Genomic DNA, 24,592 nt, shown 5'->3' on the forward strand with positions numbered 1-24,592 from the left:
ACATACCACTTACACTGTCGTTTAGACTATGTTATCTATATACTTATCTGTCCCTGTGGTTTATATTATGTGGGGCTCACCACTAGGCCTTTTAGAGATCGAATGGCCAATCACCGCACTTCCATACGTGCAGCTTTTGAAACCGGAAGTACTGATAAACCAGTAGCCCGACACTTTTTCGAAAATAAACATCAGGTGTCTAGCATGAGATGCAAACTGATAGATTGGGTCCCACCCATACAGGGTGGTGGTGACAGAACTCTCGCACTCAAGCAGCGCGAGAGTTATTGGATCTACACCCTGGATACGGTTGCCCCCAAGGGAATGAGCGAATATAACCCATTGAATCTTTTCATCAAACGGTAAATGGCCTCATACTTTGGGGTCACTTCTGGCTGGTATGTCCCTGAAGTTGTGCATAACCAGGGTTTACAATTGAGACCCTCGTGATGGTTTGTAAAATTTGCCCCTTGGCCTTTATGGTTTTTGGCTGAAGGCGCCCCTGTTATTAGGGGGACCTTCGGTCAAGTTATATGGTCAGGCTAGGTGACTTTTTAGTCTCCTGGGTTGGATCGTAAGTTCTCGCCCCTGCCCTTATTTCCAACATTTGATTTAATTGAGGAGTGTGAGTTTATTATACCTATGTATTGTTATACCAATTTTTTTATATAATGTCTCATTTGTATTAGTGTGTCCATTATTCTAGTGTCACATCTCCCAGAGTATGTACTGGTTTTGTAATACTCTACTGTTTTCTTTTTGGGGGTGTTCTGCCCCACAGGGATATCTTATGTGTTTTGATAATATATTTACCAGACACTACTAGGGGGGAGTGGAATGTTATGTTTATATGTAATATTATTGGTATTTTGTGTTTAAAATATATTTATGAAGTGTATGGTTAGACAATCATATGTTTAAACTATATTATTGTGACAGTATCAATTATGTACGTAACAAATATTTTGATGTTGGAAATGTGAACGGCTGGGCTAGACCACTGTGGATGCTGCACCACCATAAGCCCTCAGGTTCCATTGTTGCATGATGTTAGAGATGCCTCATTAGTGATACAACATATATATTTATATGTGTTATGTGTCCAGTATTTATTTATTTATAATTTTCATTTTTGGTGACTATCAGCCTAGTGGATATATTGCTCAGGACCTCTTTAGCCTGATTCACATTAATACAGCGGTGAGTGAGTATCCAGTTATTTGTAGCGATGCGTCTCACCGTTACCCGGTGGAACGCACACTTCCGGTGTATGGAACGCATGACGCATCGCGGGAAAGGTTTACTGATGCGCTTCCGGTCCGTGAGACGCAGAGTACGTCCCGGACCGTGGTGTGTGGCGGCTGCGGCAGTGTTGGGTGCTGGGCCCCCTTTTGTGGTCACACACAGGTAGGGATTGTTTTATATGTGTGGGGGATAGTTAAATAGGTTTGGTTGTTGTGGTGATTTTGATGAAAGCGTATAGCGGAAGTGACGTTGTGTTCACTTCCGGCCGTCTGGGGTTAAATTCACCAGCGTTTAGACTCCATGTATAGAACCAGGTGCCTTCTGACTGTGTGAACATGGTTGTGTAAGTATCTACCACGTAGTGGTCACTGACTCTGTGTGTATAGTTGTACTATGGGTGACTGATATTTAGACTGCACACTGTTTATTTCAGTAATCGCTTATGATGCATTGTGGAATCTACTAGTAGCTTACCTAGATGCATTCAGACTGGAATGGCTGCTGGCATATAGTGAGTAGTCAGTGCTCATTACATTCATGTACCAGATCAGTATTTATACGGTCTCCAGTTTTATCTTCCTTTTTTGTTTATAGGATGATTTTTACATGAACTGCATTATTAGAAGCCTACATGCATTTACCTGTGACGGTATAATTGCTGGAGTACGTATTTGTATATACCTATGTGTCTTTTGAGCTAACACTGGGTTTGTTTATTTACTTGCTGATATCTTGCACATATTGGTTTTTTAGGCATTTGAGCTGCATTCCAGCTGAGTGGATAGATGTTGTCAGGGCATTTCTCCTAAGTGATGTTTCAATGTAAGCCTTTTCTTGTTTTGGTATTTGGAGTCACGGTGGTGGTCACTGCAGCAGGATATTATCCACTGGGCTTAAGGTTCATCCGATAAATGCACTGTGAAGTGTGCCGTGTGCATTTTAGTATATGATTAATGCGCAACAATGGGGCCTGGGAGGCATTAAGAGTGGTCTTATGTTCTTTCTCTTTTCTAGATCTCCACTGATGTTACTATGTATATACCTTTAAAAGTTACTTGATTGTTAACCGAACCTGCCTATCTTGAAAAAGACCCAGTCATGGGGTCGAAACGTCGATCAAGGGCGAGTTGGTGCAACTGAATATTCTACTATTAAACTATGAATGTTTTATGCAATTTAATTGTATGTATTATTTAATTGTGAGTGCCCCTTCCACCTATGTGGAACCCCTGTTTTGTATTTGTGGCTGACTTTGTCAGTTTCACTGGGTGCACCCTGAATATGTATTTATGTATCTTTTGATGTGAGTGCGGATCTCCAATGAGATATATAGATAGATATTTATATATTATATAAATCAATAATATTATATATATATATATATATATATATATATATAATAATTATATTATATATATATATATATGTATTATAAAAGCGCTGTACTGACTGGGTTTATATTCCAGTGTCCGGTGGCGCTGTGTGTGTGCTGGCATACTCTCTCTCTGTCTCTCCAAAGGGCCTTATTGGGGGACTGTCTCCATATAGATATATATCCCTGGGTGTGTGTGGGGGGTGTGGGGGTGTCCGTACGTGTGTGACGGCATGTCTGAAGCGGAAGGCTCATCTATGGAGGAGGCAGAGCAGATGATTGTGGTGTCTCCGTCGGCGACGCAGACACCTGATTGGTTGGATATGTGGAATGTTTTAAATGCAAATGTGTCTTTATTACATAAGTGATTGGACAAAGCAGAGTCCTGGGAAGGAACAGGGAGTCAATCCATGGCTTTGGCTGTGTCACAGGGCCCTTCAGGGCCTCAGAAACGTCCCCTGTCCCACGTAGCAGACACTGATACCGACACGGATTCTGACTCCAGTGTCGACTACGATGATGCGAGGTTACACCCTATGGTGGCCAAAAGTATTCATTATATGATTATTGCTATAAAAGATGTTTTGCATATCACAGATGACCCCTCTGTCCCTGACACGAGGGTATGCATGTTTAAGGAAAAGAAACCTGAGGTAACCTTTCCCCCGTCTCATGAGCTGAATGCTTTATTTGAAAAGGCTTGGGAGACTCCAGACAAGAAACTGCAGATTCCCAAGAGAATTCTTATGGCGTACCCTTTCCCCGCGCAGGACAAGGTACGGTGGGAATCCTCGCCCAGGGTGGACAAGGCTTTAACGCGCTTGTCCAAAAAGGTGGCGCTACCATCTCCAGACACGGCAGCCCTCAAGGATCCTGCTGATCGCAGACAGGATACTACCTTAAAATCAATTTATACACATACGGGTGCCTTGCTCAGACCGGCGGTAGCGTCGGCATGGGTATGTAGCGCAGTAGCAGCGTGGGCAGATATCTTGTCATCTGACATTGACACCCTAGATAGGGATACCATTTTATTGACTTTGGGTCACATTAAAGACGCAGCCTTATATATGAGGGACGTTGGGCTGTTAGGTTGAAGAGCCAACGCCATGGCTGTTTCTGCTAGGCGAGCCCTGTGGACCCGCCAATGGACGGGGGATGCCGATTCAAAGAGACATATGGAAGTTTTACCTTACAAGGGCGAGGTCTTATTTGAGGAGGGTCTAGAGGACCTGGTTTCCACGGCTACCGCGGGTAAATCTTCTTTTTTGCCTTATGTTCCCCCACAGCAAAAGAAAACACCACAATATCGGATGCAGTCCTTTCGGTCGCATAAGTCCAGAAGAGGTCGGGGCTCTTCCTTCCTCGCCAGAGGTCAGGGTAGAGGGAAAAGAATGCCTGCGACAGCTAGTTCCCAGGAGCAGAAGTCCTCCCCGGCTTCTACTAAATCCACCGCATGACGCTGGGGCTCCGCTGAGGGAGTCCGCTCCGGTGGGGGCACGTCTTCGACTCTTCAGCCAGGTCTGGGTTCTGTCAGACGTGGATCCTTGGGCGATGGAAATTATATCCCAAGGCTACAAACTGGAATTCGAAGAGGTGCCCCCTCGCCGATTTTTCAAGTCGGCTTTGCCAGCTTCTCCCCCAGAGAGGGAAATAGTTTTAGCTGCAATTCAAAAGCTGTATCAACAGCAAGTGATTATCAGGGTTCCCCTAGTCCAACAGGGAAAAGGGTACTATTCAACCCTGTTTGTGGTCCCGAAACCGGATGGCTCGGTCAGACCCATTCTGAATCTAAAATCCCTAAACCTGTACTTAAAAAAAGTACAAATTCAAGATGGAATCGCTCCAGGCAGTGATCTCCAGCCTGGAAGGGGGGGATTTTATGGTGTCACTAGACATAAAGGATGCATACCTTCATGTCCCCATATATCCCCCTCATCAGGCGTACCTGAGATTTGCTGTACAGGACTGTCATTACCAGTTTCAGACGTTGCCGTTTGGGCTTTCCACGGCCCCGAGGATTTTCACCAAGGTAATGGCGGAAATGATGGTGCTCCTGCACAGGCAGGGAGTCACAATTATCCCGTACTTGGACGATCTCCTGGTAAAAGCGAGATCGAGAGATCAATTGATGAAAAGCGTGTCGCTCTCCTTGAGGGTGCTGCAGCAGCACGGCTGGATTCTAAATCTACCAAAGTCACAGTTGATTCCAACGACTCGGCTATCTTTTTTAGGCATGATTCTGGACACGGAACAGAAGAGGGTTTTTCTCCCAGTGGAAAAAGCCCGGGAACTCCAGAACATGGTCAGAGACCTGCTAAATCCAAAAAGAGTGTCAGTCCATCAATGCACTCGAGTACTGGGAAAAATTGTGTTAGCCTACAAGGCCATCCCCTTCGGCAGGTTCCATGCGAGGACATTTCAGTGGGACCTTCTGGACAAGGGGTCGGGGTCCCATCTACAAATACATCAGAAAATAAGCCTGTCCCCCAGGGCCAGGGTGTCTCTCCTGTGGTGGCTGCAGAGTGCTCACCTTCTCGAGGGTCGCAGATTCGGAATTCAAGACTGGGTTCTGGTGACCACGGATGCGAGCCTCCGAGGATGGGGAGCAGTCACACAAGGAAGACATTTTCAGGGACTATGGTCAAGCCAGGAGGCTTGGCTACACATCAACGTACAGGAATTGAGGGCCATATACAACGGCCTGCGACAAGCGGAGTTTCTTCTTTGCGACCTATCGGTTCTGATTCAATCAGACAACGTCACAGCCGTGGCTCATGTAAACCGCCAAGGCGGGACAAGGAGCAGAGTGGCAATGGCGGAAGCCACCAGGATTCTTCGCTGGGCGGAAAATCACGTAAGCGCTCTGTCAGCTGTCTTCATTCCGGGAGTGGACAACTGGGAAGCAGACTTCCTCAGCAGACACGATCTCCATCCAGGAGAGTGGGGACTTCATCAAGAAGTTTTTGCAGAGATAACAAGTCATTGGGGACTTCCTCAAATAGACATGATTGCGTCACGCCTCAACAAGAAGCTTCGGAGGTATTGTGCCAGGTCAAGGGACCCTCAGGCAGTAGCGGTGGACGCCCTGGTGACACCATGGGTGTGTCAGTCGGTCTATGTGTTCCCTCCTCTTCCGCTCATCTCAAAAATATTGAGAATCATAAGACGAAAAAGAGTGCAGACAATACTCATTGTTCCAGATTGGCCTCGAAGGGCCTGGTATTCAGATATTCAGGAAATGCTCACAGAAGATCCGTGGCCTCTTCCTCTCAGGGAGGACCTGTTGCAGCAGGGGCCCTGCATGTTCCAAGACTTACCGCGGTTACGTTTGACGACATGGCGGTTGAACAACAAATCATCCCTACTCTGATGAGGGCTAGGAAGGAGGTGACGGCGAAACATTATCACCGTATCTGGAGAAAGTATGTATCTTGGTGTGAAGCCAAGAATGCTCCTACGGAAGATTTTCATCTGGGCCGTTTTCTCCACTTTCTACAGACAGGAGTGGATATGGTTCTAAAGTTAGGCTCCATTAAGGTACAGATTTCGGCCCTATCCATTTTCTTTCAGAAGGAATTAGCTTCTCTCCCAGAAGTCCTGACTTTGATAAAGGGAGTGCTGCACATCCAGCCTCCTTTTGTGCCCCCAGTGGCACCATGGGACCTTAACGTGGTGTTACAGTTCCTAAAATCTCACTGGTTTGAACCTCTTCAAACAGTTGACTTAAAATTTCTCACTTGGAAAGTGGTCATGTTGTTGGCCTTGGCATCTGCAAGGCGGGTCTCCGAATTGGCGGCTTTATCTCACAACAGCCCGTATCTGATTTTCCATGTGGATAGAGCAGAGTTGAGGACTCGTCCTCAACTTTTGCCTAAGGTGGTTTAATCGTTTCATATGAACCAACCTATTGTGGTACCTGTGGCTACGGGTGACTTGGAGGATTCCAAGTCCCTTGATGTAGTCAGGGCCGTAAAAATTTATGTAGTCAGGACGGCTCGGATTAGGGAAACAGAGGCACTGTTTGTCCTGTATGCTGCCAACAAGGTTGGCGCTCCTGTTTCTAAGCAGACTATTGCTCGCTGGATCTGTAACACGATTCAGCAGGCTCATTCTACGGCGGCATTGGCGTTACCAAATTCGGTAAAGGCCCATTCCACTAGGAAGGTGGGCTCTTCTTGGGCGGCTGCCCGAGGCGTCTCGGCATTACCGCTTTGCCGAGCGGCGACGGTCGGGTTCAAACACTTTTTTTTTGCTAAATTCTACAAGTTTGATACCCTGGCTGATGAGGACCTCATGTTTGCTCAATCGGTGCTACAGAGTCATCTGCACTCTCCCGCCCGGTCTGTAGCTTTGGTATAATCCCCATGGTCCTTACGGAGTCCCCAGCATCCTCTAGGACGTAAGAGAAAATAAGATTTTAAACCTACCGGTAAATCTTTTACTCCTAGTCTGTAGAGGATGCTGGGCGCCCGTCCCAGTGCGGACATATTTCTGCAAGACCTGTATATAGTTGCTTACATAAGGGTTATGTTACAGTTAATATCAGTCTTTGGCTGATGCTGTTTTGTTCATACTGATAACTGGTTGCGTGTATTCCATGTTATACAGTGTGGATGGTGTGGGCTGGTATGAATCTTGCCCTTAGATTAACAAAAATCCTTTCCTCGTACTGTCCGTCTCCTCTGGGCACAGCTCTTTAACTGAGGTCTGGAGGAGGGGCATAGAGGGAGGAGCCAGTGCACACCCATCTAAAGTCTTTAGAGTGCCCATGTCTCCTGCGGAGCCAGTCTATACCCCATGGTCCTTACGGAGTCCCCAGCATCCTCTACGGACTAGGAGAAAAAGATTTACCGGTAGGTTTAAAATCTTATTATTTTATATTTTCTAATTTATTTTCTATGCATCTTGTTTTTGTGAATTAAGGTAGATGAATTCTTTATGATTATAATAAAATTAGATTGTCTGATGCAGCCTTGCACCTGCCACACTATAAAAGGGAAAATCCTCCCACTGTATGTTTTTAGGGTTTCATATTCAGACTAAAACCCCTATCTGTGACCATTTGTTATATACCCTGTTTAGTAGAGTCTATATAGATAAATCATCTGTCATGTTTTTAAATGGTTTTTTCCAGTGACTTTTATATTGATTTCACTGTTTCAATTGATGTTCAGTGTCATAAACTCTGGCTGAGACAGTGTAGGGTGGCGTATTGGGAGGCAGATTTGTAGGGTGGCGTATTGGGAGGCTGACTTGTAGGGTGGCGTATTGGTACATATAAATTGATCAATGATTTGTTTTTTATTTATCATTTTTCAGCTACCAGACACTACCACAATATGCACTTCCAGTCGTAACTGTCGCCCTGGTTATGTGAGCACCCACAGCAATGGTATGGTCTCAAGATATTGTGTACAGACACTTGCACAATTTATACTCATCATCCTTTATAATTTGTGATAATAATAGTTAAAAATTCATTTAAACACATTTGTGACACTGGCGTGTGAGGACACCCAGTCATATATTTCATTTGCAAACTGTCCAGATGATAGGTAGAATGTGATTGGTTGATTTCGGATGAAGCATATTTGTGTGCACCACTATTCATAAATGTCCACCCCCCATTAACAACATGGCTTACATATGTTTTTTGGCAGCATTTGTAGAGGTACTCTGCCAATCTCCACTCTGCAAACACTGCAGGGAAAAGTGCAGGTCACTAGTTCCACACTGGACATTCTCCTTTCCCCATCATCACTGTGGCAGGCCAAGGAGATTTGTGTGATTTGTTTCTTCAGACATATTTTAAGGATTTATTATTCTGATGCAGTGATGGCGCTGAGCAAAAAAAAAAAAAAATCGTGTCCCAGGGACCCCTCACTTTAAAAATTGGGGTCCTACCTGTCCTTTTCTGGGTCCTATCGGAATGAAGGTTCTTATTATTCAAATATAAAAACACAGACTTGATTTGGACACTACAAAAATGTTGCAAGTTGTGGAGGGGGTGACCATGCTGCTGCATACAGGACACTCGGCGCCAGAGCCGTAACTAGACGTTTTGGTGCCCCCGCTCCTCCCATATTCATGGGGCATGGGCATGGTCATGGTCACATAAAATTACCAATTCAATTGCACCACACAGCAGTGTTATTTGCATTACATCATACAGCAGTGCCACTTATACACATTGCGCCAGGTAGACCATGTTATACAAATTGCGCCAGGTAGACCATGTTATACACATTGCGCCAGGTAGAGCCTGTTATACACATTGCGCCAGGTAGAACCCGTTATACACATTGCGCTAGGTAGATTATATAGCACTGAGCAGCCACCCATCACTAAACCTCCGCACCATGGACCCACTCGGATTTGGTCACCCTTCAGTCATAACACAAGTTTTCCATCTTCCTCTTCCTCAGAGTGAAGCTATACTGTACGTAATCTACAGCGAAAAAACTTTCTTCAATGATCTGTTTTTCCAAAATTAATGGATTTAAATTGCTGAAAAAAGAACTATCAGTAAATATCATGCATTGCTTCTAACAGTAAGGAAAGGAATTACCAAAATAATAGGCCAGGCGCTTTTAAGATGAGATGCTTCACGTTCAGCTGCTGTTTAAAGGGGTAGTTAGCCCCTGAAGATAGCAAAAGGAAAAGATATATACAGCGCTTTAAAACTGGATATGGAAAACCAATTGTGTTTTATTATATAAAAATTGTTGCAACAACTAATTTATAATTAAATTCATGGATGTACATCAATATATATAGAAAATAAAAATAGGGCAAGCACAGCAATTTAGTTTGGTATATTACCATATAGGAAGTCAGGCATATATGGTTTGTATGGACTCCAAGGAATTATGCCACAGTCCTAGGGGCACTTTTCAATGCTGGCAGGTAAAAGCCCACATTAATCATAAGGACAGACCTTTGCTTTGTCCCGAGCAGCAACCCAGTCCTATTTGAAGCTTGGTCTCCTGTGCTTTTTGTGGATATCTGCCAAATCCCCGTTAAGGCTTGTTTGATGGACTTCTAGGCTTGTTCCAAGTTGGAGATGATGGAGTCTGTAATGCCCAGCTTCTCTTAACCAACGTGTTTCGCTGTGTCAGCAGCTTTGTCAAGGTATGTGGAAACCGCGGTGCAAGGAAGGAGTCTCCCCCATTCGGGAGGTTTCACCACCAAGGCTGGCATGTAGCACACTGGGCTACTTGGGGACCGCACGCCGCTCACTGTAACATTGCTCCCGGCACTCTTCCAATAGCTCACGGACTGAGCGGCAGCTACAGTGGCATTCACGTCCACGGGACCTATCATCTGCCTATCCGTGAGGCGTAGGGGCCTAATGGAAGCGCGGGGAACAATTTGGATGGGATGCAGCACTGATTGGATGGGAGACGAGTCTGAGGATTCCTATTGGGTGCAGTGAGAGACAGTGCATCCTATGGGACCCGCTGATTTTTAAAAATCTGGTCCCTCACTTCCTGTAGCGCGTAAAAACGTGCTATAACGCGTATTTTGCGATCACTGTGACGTAAAGACCAGTTAGGCTTTGGAACACCTCTCTGAGCACTGCAGATTCCTGCATGTCCTCCTCTTCCTTGTGCATGACTTGCTGAGTGCTTTTGAGCCTGTATCTGTGACTGGTAGCCAGATTTTAGAACCCCCCCCACCCCCCACAGATATTTTGAAAAGTAGATAGTTGGGTTAGTTTCTCTGATTCAACCTTCTCTTTGCTACATCTTTCAGTTGGAGTACTGCAAGGCTCAGTCTTAGGTACTCTGCTTTTCTCTCTCTATACCACATCTCTTGGCATACTAATTAGCTCTTTCGGATTTCAGTATCATCTGTATGCAGATGATACTCAAATCTACCTATCCTCCCCTGATTTGTCACCACCTGTATTGGTCCGTGTCACTGAATGCCTTTCTGCCATTTCATCTTGGATGACATCTCGCCACCTCAAACTTAATTTCTCTGACGTCCTAGTGGATAATGGGCACTCCGTAAGGACCATGGGGAATAGCGGGCTCCGAAGGAGACTGGGCACATCTAAGAAAGAATTAGGACTACCTGGTGTACACTGGCTCCTCCCTCTATGCCCCTCCTCCAGACCTCAGTTAGAATTCTGTGCCCGGCCGAGCTGGTTGCACACTAGGGGCTCTCCTGAGCTTCTAGAAAAAGAAAGTATTTGTTAGGTTTTTTTATGTTCAGTGAGATCTGCTGGCAACAGACTCACTGCTTCGTGGGACAGAGGGGAGAGAAGCGAACCTACCTGCTTGCAGCTAGCTTGGGCTTCTTAGGCTACTGGACACCATTGGCTCCAGAGGGATCGAACACAGGCCCAGCCTCGGTCGTCCGGTCCCAGAGCCGCGCCGCCGTCCCCCTCGCAGAGCCAGAAGAACGAAGAGAAGTGGAAAATCAGCGGCTGAAGACTCCTGTCTTCATTAAGGTAGCGCACAGCACTGCAGCTGTGCGCCATTGCTCCCTCTGCACACCACACACTCCGGTCACTGTTGGGTGCAGGGCGCTGGGGGGGGTCGCCCTGGGCAGCAATTAGAGTACCTTACCATGGCTAAAAGCACATAATACAGTGTATAACACTGTATATGTGCATAATCCCCCGCCATACAATACATATAAAAGCGGGAGAAGTCCGCCGAGAAAGGGGCGGGGCTATCTACCTCAGCACACCGGTGCCATTTTCTTCACAGCATCGCTGGAAGACAGCTCCCCAGGCTCTGCCCTGCAGTATCCAGGCATCAAGGGTTAAAAAGAGAGGGGGGGGCACAAAATTTAGGCGCAAAAAACTGTAAAAAAGCTGCTAGGGAGAAATCACTCAGTACAAAAGTGTTACTCCCTGTGATATATAGCGCTGTGGTGTGTGCTGGCATACTCTCTCTCTGTCTCCCCAAAGGACCTTGTGGGGTCCTGTCCTCAGTCAGAGCATTCCCTGTGTGTGTGTGTGCGTGTGTCGGTACGGCTGTGTCGACATGATTGATGAGGAAGATTATATGGAGGCGGAGCAGGTGCCGATAAGTGTGATGTCACCCCCTGCGGGGTCGACACCAGAGTGGGTGGATATGTGGAAGGTTTTAACAGACAGTGTCAACTCCTTTACATAAAAGGCTAGATGACGTACAGCAGTGGGACAGCCGGCTTCTCAGCCCGTGCCTGCCCAGGCGTCTCAAAGGCCATCAGGGGCTCAAAAACGCCCGCTAACTCAGATGGCAGACACAGATGTCGACACGGAGTCTGACTCCAGTGTAGACGACGATGAGACAAATGTAAAATCCACAAGGGCCATCCGTTGTATGATTACGGCAATGAAAAATGTGTTGCACATTTCTGACATTAACCCAGTTACCACAAAAAAGGGTATTATATATTGGGGAGAAAAAGCATCCAGTGGTTTTTCCCCCATCAGATGAATTGAATAAAGTGTGTGAAGAAGCGTGGGGTTTCCCCGATAAGAAAATAGTGATTTCTAAAAAGTTTCTGATGGCGTACCCTTTCCCGCCAAAGGACAGGTTACGTTGGGAGACGTCCCCTAGGGTGGATAAGGCGCTCACACGCTTGTCAAAAAAGGTGGCACTGCCGTCTCAGGATACGGCCGCCTTAAAGGAGCCTGCTGATAGAAGCAGGAGGCTATCCTGAAGTCTGTATATACACACTCAGGTATTATACTGAGACCTGCAATTGCTTCAGTGTGTAGTGCTGCAGCAGCTTGGTCCGATACCCTGTCAGATAATATTGAGATTAGACAGGGATACTATTTTGCTAACCATAGAGCATTTTAAAGACGTGGTCTTATATATGAGAGATGCACAGAGGGATATCTGCCGGCTGGCATCTAAAATTAATGCAATGTCCATTTCTGCCAGAAGAGTATTATGGACTCGGCAGTGGACAGGTGAAGGCACATGGAGGTTTTGCCTTATAAGAGTGATGAATTGTTTGGGGATGGTCTCGCGGACTTAGTATCCACAGCAACAGCTGGGTAGTCGACATTTTTACCTCAGGTTTCCTCACAGCCTAAGAAAGCACCGTATTATCAGGTACAGTCCTTTCGGCCACAAAAAGGCAAGCGGTTCAGAGGCGCTTCCTTTCTGCCCAGAGGCAGGGGAAGAGGGAAAAAGCTGCACCAGACAGCCAGTTCCCTGGAACCAAAATACTCCCCCCGCTTCCTCTAAGTCCACCGCATGACGCTGGGGCTCCACAGGCGGAGCCAGGTGCGGTGGGAGCGCGTCTCCGGAACTTCAGCGACCAGTGGGTTCGCTCACAGGTAGATCCCTGGGTTCTACAAGTGGTATCTCGGGGATACAAGCTGGAGTTGGAGGCCACTCCCCCTCGCCGTTACCTCAAATCTGCCTTGCCGGCTGCTCCCAAAGAATGGGAGGTAGTACTGGACGCTATTCACAAGCTGTACTTCCAGCAGGTAATAATCAAGGTACCCCCCCTTCAACAGGGGCGGGGTTACTATTCCACGATGTTGTGGTACCGAAACCAGATGGTTCGGTTGAGACCCATCCTAAATTTAAAATTCTTGAACACTTATATAAGGAAGTTCAAGTTCAAGATGGAATCGCTCAGGGCGGTTATTACAAGCCTGGAAGAGGGTATCCCCATGTACCCACCTCACCAGGAGTACCTCAGGTTTGTGGTACAGGACTGTCATTACCAATGCCAGACGTTGCCGTTTGGTCTGTCCACGGCACCGAGGGTATTTACCAAGGTAATGGCCAAAATGATGATACTCTTTAGAAAGAAGGGAGTTATAATTATCCCGTACTTGGACGATCTCCTGATAAAGGCGAGGTCCAAGGAGCAGTTGCTAGTCAGCATAGCACTATCTCAGGAAGTGCTGCATCAGCACGGCTGGATCCTGAATATCCCAAAGTCGCAGCTGATTCCCGCGACGCGTCTGCTGTTCCGGGGTATGATTCTGGACACAGAACAGAAGAAGGTTTTTCTCCCGGAGGAGAAGGCCCAGGAATTATCATCTCTGGTCAGGGACCTCCTGCAACCAAAACAGGTGTCTGTGCATCACTGCACGCGAATCCTGGGAAAGATGGTAGCTCTTACGAAGCGTTTCCCTTTGGCAGGTTCCATGCGAGGATCTTCCAGTGGGATCTATTGGACAAGTGGTCCGAATCGCATCTTCGGATGCATCGGTGGATCACCCTGTCACCAAGGGCCAGGGTGTCTCTGTTGTGGTGGCTGCAGAGTGCTCATCTTCGTGAAGGCCGCAGATTCGGCATACAGGACTGGGTCCTGGTGACCACGAATGCAAGCCTCCGAGGGTGGGGGGCAGTCGCTCAGGGAAGAAAACGTCCAAGGACAAAAACTTCCTTGCATGTAAATATTTTGGAACTACGGGTCATTTACAATGCCCTGAGTCAAACAGAATACCTGCTTCAAAAACAACCGGTGCTGATTCAGTCAGCCAACATCACGACTGTCGCCCATGTAAATCGACAGGGCGGTACAAGAAGCAGGATAGCAATGGCAGAAGCCAAAAGGATTCTTCGATGGGCGGAGAATCACGTGATAGCACTGTCAGCAGTGTTCATTCCGGGAGTGGAAAACTGGGAAGCAGACTTCCTCAGCAGACACGACTTCCACCCGGGGGAGTGGGGACTTCATCCAGAAGTCTTCAAGCTGATTGTACACCGGTGGGAACGACCACAGGTGGACAGGATGGCGTCCCGCCTCAATAAAAAGCTAAAAAGATATTGCGCCAGGTCAAGGGACCCTCAGGCGATAGCTGTGGACGCTCTAGTGACACCGTGGGTGTACCAGTCGGTTATGTGTTCCCTCCTCTTCCTCTCATACCCAAGGTACTGAGGATGATAAGAAGGAGAAGAGTAAGAACTATAATCATTGTTCCGGATTGGCCAAGAAGAGCTTGGGTACCCAGAACTTCGAGAAATAATCTCAGAGGACCCATGGCCTCTGTTGTTCAGACAGGACCTGCTGCAGCAGGGGCCCTGTCTGTTCCAAGACTTACCGCGTCTGCGTCTGACGGCATGGCGGTTGAACACCGGATCCTGAAGGAAAAGGGCATTCCGGCGGAAGTCATCCCTACGCTGATTAAAGCTAGGAAGGATGTGACCGCAAAACATTATCACCGCATATGGCGAAAATATGTTGCGTGGTGTGAGGCCAGGAAGGCCCCAACGGAGGAATTTCAGCTGGATCGATTTCTGCACTTCCTACAGTCAGGGGTGACTATGGGCCTAAAATTGGGTTCCATTAAGGTCCAGATTTCGGCTCTGTTAATTTTCTTCCAAAAAGAACTGGCTTCACTGCCTGAAGTTCAGATTTTTGTTAAGGGAGTGCTGCATATTCAGCCCCTTTTTGTGCCTCCGGTGGCACCTTGGGATCTCAACGTAGTGTTGGATTTCCTAAAGTCGCATTGGTTTGAGCCACTTAAAACCGTGGAGCTAAAATATCTCACGTGGAAAGTGGTCATGCTGTTGGCTTTGGCTTCGGCCAGGCGTGTGTCAGAATTGGCGGTTTTGTCATGTAAAAGCCCTTATCTGATTTTCCATATGGATAGGGCGGAATTGAGGACTCGTCCCCAATTTCTTCCTAAGGTGGTATCGGCTTTTCATTTGAACCAACCTATTGTGGTGCCTGCGGCTACTAAGGACTTGGAGGATTCCAAGTTGCTGGACGTGGTCAGGGCCCTGAAAATATGTTTCCAGGACGGCTGGAGTTAGGAAAACTGACTCGCTATTTATCCTGTATGCGCCCAACAAGCTGGGTGCTCCTGCTTCAAAGCAGTCTATTGCTCACTGGATCTGTAGTACGATTCAACTTGCACATTCTGCGGCTGGACTGCCGCATCCTAAATCTGTTAAAGCCCATTCCACGAGGAAGGTGGGCTCTTCTTGGGCGGCTGCCCGAGGGGTCTCGGCTTTACAACTTTGCCGAGCTGCTACTTGGTCGGGTTCAAACACATTTGCAAAATTCTACAAGTTTGATACCCTGGCTGAGGAGGACCTTGAGTTTGCTCATTCGGTGCTGCAGAGTCATCCGCACTCTCCCGCCCGTTTGGGAGCTTTGGTATAATCCCCATGGTCCTTACGGAGTTCCCAGCATCCACTAGGACGTCAGAGAAAATAAGAATTTACTCACCGGTAATTCTATTTCTCGTAGTCCGTAGTGGATGCTGGGCGCCCATCCCAAGTGCGGATTGTCTGCAATACCTGTATATAGTTATTGCTTAACTAAAGGGTTATTGTTTGGAGCCATCTGTTGAGAGGCTCAGTTGTTATTCATACTGTTAACTGGGTATAGTATCACGAGTTGTACGGTGTGATTGGTGTGGCTGGTATGAGTCTTACCCGGGATTCCAAATCCTTTCCTTATTGTGTCAGCTCTTCCGGGCACAGTTTCCTAACTGAGGTCTGGAGGAGGGGCATAGAGGGAGGAGCCAGTGCACACCAGGTAGTCCTAATTCTTTCTTAGATGTGCCCAGTCTCCTTCGGAGCCCGCTATTCCCCATGGTCCTTACGGAGTTCCGAGCATCCACTACTGACTATGAGAAATAGAATTACCGGTGAGTAAATTCTTATTATTTCCAAAATAGAATTTAATTCTATTTCCACCGGCTAATAGTAGTTACCAACCTGATATCTCTATCACTGATGGAAACTCAGCAATCATCCCTACCCCACAAGCTCACTGCCTAGGTGCCATTCTTGACTCTGAACTGTTCTTTGTTCCCCACATTCAATCTGTCTCAAAATCATGTTACATACATCTAAGAAACATATCCAAAATATGACCATATCTTACACAAGACACAGCAAAAACGCTAATCCATGCTCTCATTGTCTCCCGCATTAATTATTGTAATAGTCTCCTCACACACAGGCTCTCACCACCACAATCCATTTTGAATGCAGCTGCGAGGCTAATCTTCCTCCCTAGATGTTCATCGTAAGGGGTATATGCAATTCACGGCGAATCGCGGCAAATTATCGCCGTTTTTTAATTCGACACAATTCGACAGGTGAATTCCGGCAGGTGGCTGCCGGAATTCACCATATTCAATGAAAAACGGATTCGACATTCCCGCGGGCGAAAAACGGACGATTTGCCGGATTTTGCCGCGAATTAAAAAAACGTGAAAAACCCGGAAAAAAATGGCGTGGGGTCCCCCCTCCAAAGCATAACCAGCCTCGGGCTCTTCGAGCTGGTCCTGGTTCTAAAAATGCGGGGACAAAATTGACATGGGATCCCCCGTATTTTTAAAACCAGCACCGGGCTCTGCGCCTGATGCTGGTGCAAAAAAATACGGGGGACAAAAAGAGTAGGGGTCCCCCCGTATTTTATACACCAGCATCGGGCTCCACTAGCTGGACAGATAATGCCACAGCCGGGGGTCACTTTTATACAGCGCCCTGCGGCCGTGGCATTAAATATCCAACTAGTCACCCCTGGCCGGGGTACCCTGGGGGAGTGGGGACCCCTTCAATCAAGGGGTCCCCCCAGCCACCCAAGGGCAAGGGGTGAAGACCGAGGCTGTCCCCCCCATCCAAAGGCTGCGGATGGGAGGCTGATAGCTTTGAGTTTAATGACAGAATATTGTTTTTTTCCAGTAGTACTACAAGTCCCAGCAAGCCTCCCCCGCAAGCTGGTACTTGGAGAACCACAAGTACCAGCATGCGGGAGAAAAACGGGCCCGCTGGTACCTGTAGTACTACTGGAAAAAAAATACCCAAATAAAAACAGCAGACACACACCGTGACAAGTACAACTTTATTACACACCGCCGACACACACATACTTACCTATGTTGACACGCCGACTGGCACAGTCTCCGACGATCCGAGGGTACCTGTGAAAAAAATTATACTCACCTGCCAGTGTCCAGAGATAAATCCACGTCCAGAGATCAAATCCTCGTACTTGGCAAAATAAAAACACGCACACCCGTACCAACGGACTGAAAGGGGTCCCATATTGACACATGAGACCCCTTACCACGAATGCCGGGACCCCACATGACTCCTGTCACTGAGGTCCCTTCAGCCAATCAGGAAGCGCTACTTCCGTGGCGCTCACCTGATTGGCTGTGCGCGTGTGACCTCAGACAGCGCATCGCAAAGCCTCTCCCATTACTTTCAATGGTGGGAACTTTGCCGTCAGTGGTGGGGTTACCCGCGGTCAGCCGCTGACCGGTGGGTGACCCCATCGCTAGCCGCAAAGTTCCCACCATTGAATATAATGGAGAGGCTTTGCGATGCGCTGTCAGCTCAGACGCGCACAGAGCCAATCGGCAGAGTGCAAGGACGTTGCGCTCGCTGATTGGCTTACGAGACCTTTCAGTGACAGCTGTCATGGGGGGGTTTCTCTGCATTCGTGGAAAGGGGTCCCATGTGTCAACATGGGACCCCTTTCAGTCCGTGTGGTACGGGTGTCCGGTTTGTTTTTTTGACAAGTTCGTGGATTTACCTCTGGACCATGGATGAGGTGAGTGTATTTATCTTTTCTTTTCAGGTACCCCTGGATTCTACTTGGAGAAGAGGACCGATGTTGGCGTGTGAACATAGGAAAGTATGTGTGTGTCGACGTATGAAATAAAGTTTTACTTTCACGGTGTCGGTCTCCTGTTTTTATTTGGGTATTTTTTTTCCAGTAGAACTACAGGTACCAGCGGGCCCGTTTTTCTCCCGCATGCTCGTACTTGTGGTTCTCCAAGTACCAGCTTGCGGGGGAGGCTTGCTGGGACTTGTAGTACTACTGGAAAAAACAATATTCTGACATTTTTCTCAAGGCTATCAGCCTTCCATCCGCAGCCCTTGGATGGGGGGGGACAGCCTCGGGCTTCACCCCTTGCCCTTGGGTCGCTGGGGGGGGGGGGGCCTTGATTGAAGGGGTCCCCACTCCCCCAGGGTACCCCGGCCAGGGGTGACTAGTTGGATATTTAATGCCACGGCCGCAGGGCGCTGTATAAAAGTGACCCCCGGCTGTGGCATTATCTGTCCAGCTAGTGGAGCCCGATGCTGGTGTATAAAATCCGGGGGACCCCTACTCTTTTTGTCCCCCGTATTTTTTGCACCAGCATCAGGCGCAGAGCCCGGTGCTGGTTTTAAAAATACGGGGGAACCCCTGTCAATTTTCCCCCCGCATTTTTAGAACCAGGACCAGCTCGAAGAGCCCGAGGCTGGTTATGCTTTGGAGGGGGGACCCCACGCCATTTTTTTCAGGGATTTTACCATTCCATCCAACAACAAAAAAAGTATTTTTAAAAATATATAAATAATACTTGTGCCTCCAAAAAGGACAAACCAAGTACCTAATCCCTTCTAATATAAATAGATATGATATTACCAAGAAAAAAAAACACAAAAAAAACATGTTTTAAATTTTTTTTATTAGTTTCACCCTCCAAAGTGTTGCGGATTGAAAATGACGAATTTACTGTCTAAAAACACTGTTGTCGAATTTCCAAACTTCCATTGAATAGACTTTGGTCGAATTGCAGCATGTGTATCATTGCAAAAAAGTCGAATTTGTCAAAAGTCGAATTTCAAAAAGTCGAATTTTGAAAGTCCGTTTTTTTGTCGGAAAGTACTGAATTGCATTGTCGAATTATTTTTTTTGGCGAAAAATTCCCGAAATTCGACAATTTCGGGAATTCGACCGCAATTGCATATACCCCTATATGGTTATAGAAAATTCAGAGATCTTGGTTACATAAAGATATGGTTAAGCCTCCAGGCCAACATCATTTCATGTCTGATGCTGGAGGTCCCTATACTAAGTTTAAGTCCGGGGCACGGAACCCCGCAAAGGCCAGCAACCCCAGGGCAGCACACCAGTGAAAGGTGTTAGTGAGTGTTAATAAGAAAGAAGCAATAGCTACTGTCTGTATAAATAAATAGTTTTGCTTCTTTCTTATATTAACACTCACTAACACCTTAGCCTTTCACTTGTGTGCTTCCCTGGAGTGGGTGGCCTTTGCCAACTTTTGTGGGGTTCTGCACCCCGCACTTGAACTTAGTGTAGGCACCTCCATTGTCAGAGGCGTCGTGAAGTTGGCCTGGAGGCTTAACCATATCTTTGCAAATATATGTAACAAAGATCTCTGAATTCTCTATAACCAAATTTAAAGTCTTGTTACTGATACCCATTGGTGTGCTGGGGAAAACCCCACTGTTTGTTTCTTGACTGACATATTGCTGTAAATTTGCTGATCTTGACATAGGTCCCATACGGGGACCGAAACATTGATTATTATTATTATATTTTATTTTTATTTTTTTCTATTAAGTAGCTGTATCTAGAAAACTAAAAGGCTTATTATTATTATTTTTTTGTTACTGAAAAAATGGCGAGTGCCCTTTTATTTATTTCTATCTATCTGGGATGTGGTCAAAATCCTGGCAGTCGGGATCCCGACAGTCAGAAGACAGTTAACGGGATTCCGAAGGAAAGTACGGTATGGCAGATTGGGGGTGGGAGGATTAGGGTACGGCACTAGGAGGAGGCTTAAGCTGTGGGGGAGGTTAAGCTACGGGAGGGGACAGGTCGTGGTAGGTTGAAAATACTTATCTGTCAGGAATTTGGGAATCGGGATTCCACTGTCTATCTTCTGACTGTTGGGATCCCGAGTGCCTGGGTTTCGTACCAAATCAATCTATCTAGATCCAGCCATATTTTTAACTGTTCACAAGTGTCGTGATATGGGACCGGATGTAATGGAGTGCAAGACGGCCGGAGCTCCAAGACTCAAGCCGAACTTGTACGCTTTATATTTATTTATTTATTTATTTATTTTTTAAGCAGCAAACATTTACAAGGCATATCCAACCTGGTTTTGCCTTGTAAATGTTTGCTGCTTTAAATAAACGTATGAGTTCGGACGGAATCTTGGAACTCCTGGCCGTCTCGCACTCCATTACATCTGGTCCAAGTACTTCAGTAGTGCTAGTGTTGCATGTTGACGGAAGCCTTTTGCTACTAAGGGTGAGAAATTTGACTTTTTAGTGACTGCAAATGTACGGACGGTTAGCAGCAATGAAAATAAGATGCCAGGTAAATGAGTATCTAGAGCCAAACAATTTTTGATGACTGTAAACTGTTCGTGGGTCTTAAGGAAAAATGTTAGACAAACCATTTTGTTCTTGATGTAGAGATGAGGGAGGAATAGACACGTAACCAGAAGGTAAACCATTTGTGGAACAGATGTCCTGAATGTTGGGTATGGGTAAATCAGAACTTGTCATGGATATAGGACCACATTAATGAGACATTCTACCAATACGTGGATAATTATGTCATAATTTCGGGGAATGTGTAGGGCAGCGGTTCTCAACCTCATTCCTCAAATTTTCAGGTCACAGTTTGAGGATTTCTGTCTGTGGGATAATTACTGACTTCCCTGTGTATGGTTACAGAAATGCACTAAACATGACTTGTTGGAGAACCTCTGGTGTGGGGCTTGTCTGTCACATACCTTGCTTAGAACAATGCTGATCAAATCTGTTTCTTCTAATTATTTTAGAAGCATTTACCTTTAATAGCATTATGACTTTCTGTTTTCTACCACACAGGAGTACAGACTGGAAACTGTCTGGATTATAATAATACGGTCAAAACATGTGAAGTTTTTGCATGGTGTCCAGTAGAAAATGACCTGAATATTCCAAAGTGAGTGGTGCCACTGACTGGCAATTTGCAGCAATAACCTAATGTTTTTGTTTCATCCTATGTACCATGTTATGCTTTTATTTACGTGTAATTTCGTTTCAGTCCAGCTTTTCTCAAGGAAGCTGAAAATTTTACGGTTCTTATAAAAAATAATATCTGGTACCCTAAATTTAACTTCACCAAGTAAGTGACTAATGTAACTTGCTATTTTAAAGTACAGGAAATGACGTTTCTGTAAGAGATTTCATGTTTTTATGGACTAGCGCTATGGCTTTTCTGTAAATGATATGGATATTAGAAGTTACTACATGAATACATGCAGTGTAAACCGTATGTTTTTATAGAGGGCAAAGAAATCAAAACACACTTCTAATATCTGGAATGATACACAGTAGGGAGTACGTTATTCCCCATTTCTTATTGGCATAAAAACCCTCTTGTATGCCCAAGGTTTCCCAAGATCACTGAAGTAATGATCCCACTGCTGATGTTTTTACAGATATTATCATTAGGAGTTTATACATCTACTGACGTCATTTATATGATTATTTGAGGTTGATTGCTTTTATCTGCCTAGTTTACAGATGTGTCCTCTTACATCCTTCCTGCAGTAACGCTAAACAGCCCTTCAAGTTGCTCCATGCCGTGGCGGGACTCTGTAGCACCGAGCGTCTTTTTTGTGTGTTTTGCCGCAAAAATGCATCTTAGTCACAAAGTAAACCGTTAGGACGCACGAGCAGATACTACAGATTAAAATTATATGCAGCATGCGTATATTTTTTGTTTTAATAGCATCTGTATCTACATCCCAAATGCCACATTAGTGTTTTCCAGGAAACAAATAGTCGTAGTCACACACAGCATATAGGTATGCTGCATATCATTTTAATCAACAGAAGCTGCTCTTGTGTCCTATTGCATTACTTTGTGACTGAGACGCATTATCACCGCAAAAAGAGCCACTCAGCGATACCAAGTTATACGGCACTTGTAGCGCATGGAGCACAGATGTAAAAGGACACATCTGTAACTACTGTATATGGTAACTGTTGTGTCCTTCAGACTTTCCATGTAAGTCTAATTTGGGATGTACTGCTGAAATGAAGCTGGACACTCACTGTTAATGTGCATGTGTGTTCATTTTCGCACAAATTGATAAATTAGCATATTTGGTCATTTGGCAGCCAGGCCAATTAACTTGACTCTTTGAACCCCCGTTAGTGCAGCTGGCCAGTGACCAGCTGCATGTACTGTTTGCATTCAATCTGGTCACAATTTTGTTTATTATTGTGGCACAAATTACTACATTTGATCTCCGAATTGGTGGAAACACATCCATGTGGCAACGCCAGGACAGTTTAGCCTTTGTTTGTTAGGAAATTGTTGAGTTAACCAATCTATCACTTATTAGCAAATTTGAACTTGACAGGAGTACCATTTCTGACCTTGTCTAAAAGACTGCCAAACTTTCAAAAATATGTCTCATCAAATGTGATGTCATTTTTTTTAGTAGTTTGTTGAACGTCTAGAAATTCTCCAGTGCCATGTAAATCAGGAGCCCCCACCAACTATACATGTGCAAACGCCACCTATGCTAGCTCATTCAGTTATCTCTAAACTAAAAATGGGTTTGGCAGACTTGACACATTAATGCACTATACAATTATCTGGCAAAAACCTGTCACAGACCATTCAGATAACTAATTTGGCTGAATTGCCATATAACTGAGGGGCAGATTTATTAAGCCTGGTGAAGTGATAAAGTGGAAGGCGATAATGCACCAGCCAGTCAGCTCCTAAATGTTATTTTTCAAACCCAGCCTGTAACATGACCGTTTGGAGCTGATTGGCTGGTGCTTTATTACCTTCCACTTTATCACTTCTCCAGGCTTAATACATTTGCCCCTAAGTCCCTGATTTAACCAATGTGTATAAACAACAGTTTGTCCATTTTCCAGTGTTTGGGAGCAAATGGTCGGTTGTCATTCGCTCTCATCCATTACCAAATTTTCATTCCAACCAGCCAGATCTGGCAGATGATTGTATAGTGTGTAACTAGCTTTAAGAATACTCCCGATCCTACCAGGCGTGCTCGTCTTCCTGCATAAAGTGTAGTTCTTCTGTATTTTGCTGTGACCGTCCAAAGAAATGACAACATGGTTTACAAATACACTTTTAATAATGCACATATGGGGCAATAACAATGCAATTCCAGCTCATACATTACCTTAATTGTCTTATTAGTAATCATATACAGTACTAGAAGTTATTCAATTTCATCTGTGTCTTTTCCCCTCAATATTTTGTTAGGCAGTAATGTTATGCTATACTTGTTATGCAGTTATGTTGTGTTATGCACAGATGCTTGCAGTATTCTAGAATAAAATACTTTTATATACAATAAAGATCAGTGTTGGCTGAAAAACTAGTTTGGAATTTAAATGATTATTTCACAATTAACAATCTCCAATTGTATGATCACATTACTTACACTTTTTCTTTTTAGCACCTGCAGTTTTACTGTACTTTGTTTTTGTTTGTTTTTTTGTATAATATAGCACACATTAAAAAATAAAAAAGCTGGGTATATAACATGTAAACTAATGTTTACATGGATTATTTTCTAGGCGGAACATATTGCCAAATATAAGTGCTGAGTACCTGAAAACCTGCGTGTATGATCGTTTAATGCACCCGTTCTGCCCCATATTCCGGCTGCGCAGCCTAGTAGAGGAGGCTGGAGAATCTTTTCAGAACATGGCTATACAGGTGATTTAGAGCATCATGCCTTGAGTTCTAAATGTATTTCTCTGACGTCCTAGTGGATGCTGGGGACTCCGTAAGGACCATGGGGAATAGACGGGCTCCGCAGGAGACAGGGCACTTTAAGAAAGAATTAGGATACTGGTGTGCACTGGCTCCTCCCTCTATGTCCCTCCTCCAGACCTCAGTTTGAATCGGTGCCTGGACGAGCTGGGTGCACCTTAGTGAGCTCTCCTGAGCTTGCTAGGAAAGAAAGTATTTTGTTAGGATTTTTTATTTTCAGAGAGATCTGCTGGCAACAGACTCTCTGCTACGTGGGACTGAGGGGAGAGAAGCAGCCCTACTCACTAGAAGATAGGTCCTGCTTCTTAGGCTACTGGACACCATTAGCTCCAGAGGGATCGTACACAGGAACGCACCCTTGGTCGTCCGATCCCTGAGCCGCGCCGCCGTCCCCCTCGCAGAGCCAAAGACAGAAGCCGACGTCAGAAGCAAGAAGACTTCGAAATCGGCGGCAGAAGACTCCAGTCTTCA

At 45.7% G+C, this 24,592-nt stretch overlaps 1 protein-coding gene across 1 annotated transcript in view; it reads left to right on the forward strand.

Moving 5' to 3' along the window:
- Nucleotides 1-24,592, forward strand: part of P2RX4 (purinergic receptor P2X 4) — an 83,211-nt gene that overhangs the window by 43,857 nt on the left and 14,762 nt on the right. Inside the window, exons 4-7 of the mRNA XM_063964422.1 lie at nucleotides 7,940-8,012; nucleotides 21,199-21,295; nucleotides 21,398-21,478; nucleotides 23,923-24,064. Coding sequence (XP_063820492.1) covers nucleotides 7,940-8,012; nucleotides 21,199-21,295; nucleotides 21,398-21,478; nucleotides 23,923-24,064 — 393 coding nt within the window. The remainder of the gene's footprint in view (nucleotides 1-7,939; nucleotides 8,013-21,198; nucleotides 21,296-21,397; nucleotides 21,479-23,922; nucleotides 24,065-24,592) is intronic.

Source organism: Pseudophryne corroboree, chromosome 1 (assembly GCF_028390025.1).
Source record: "Pseudophryne corroboree isolate aPseCor3 chromosome 1, aPseCor3.hap2, whole genome shotgun sequence".
In the NCBI taxonomy this organism is placed as follows: domain Eukaryota; kingdom Metazoa; phylum Chordata; class Amphibia; order Anura; family Myobatrachidae; genus Pseudophryne; species Pseudophryne corroboree.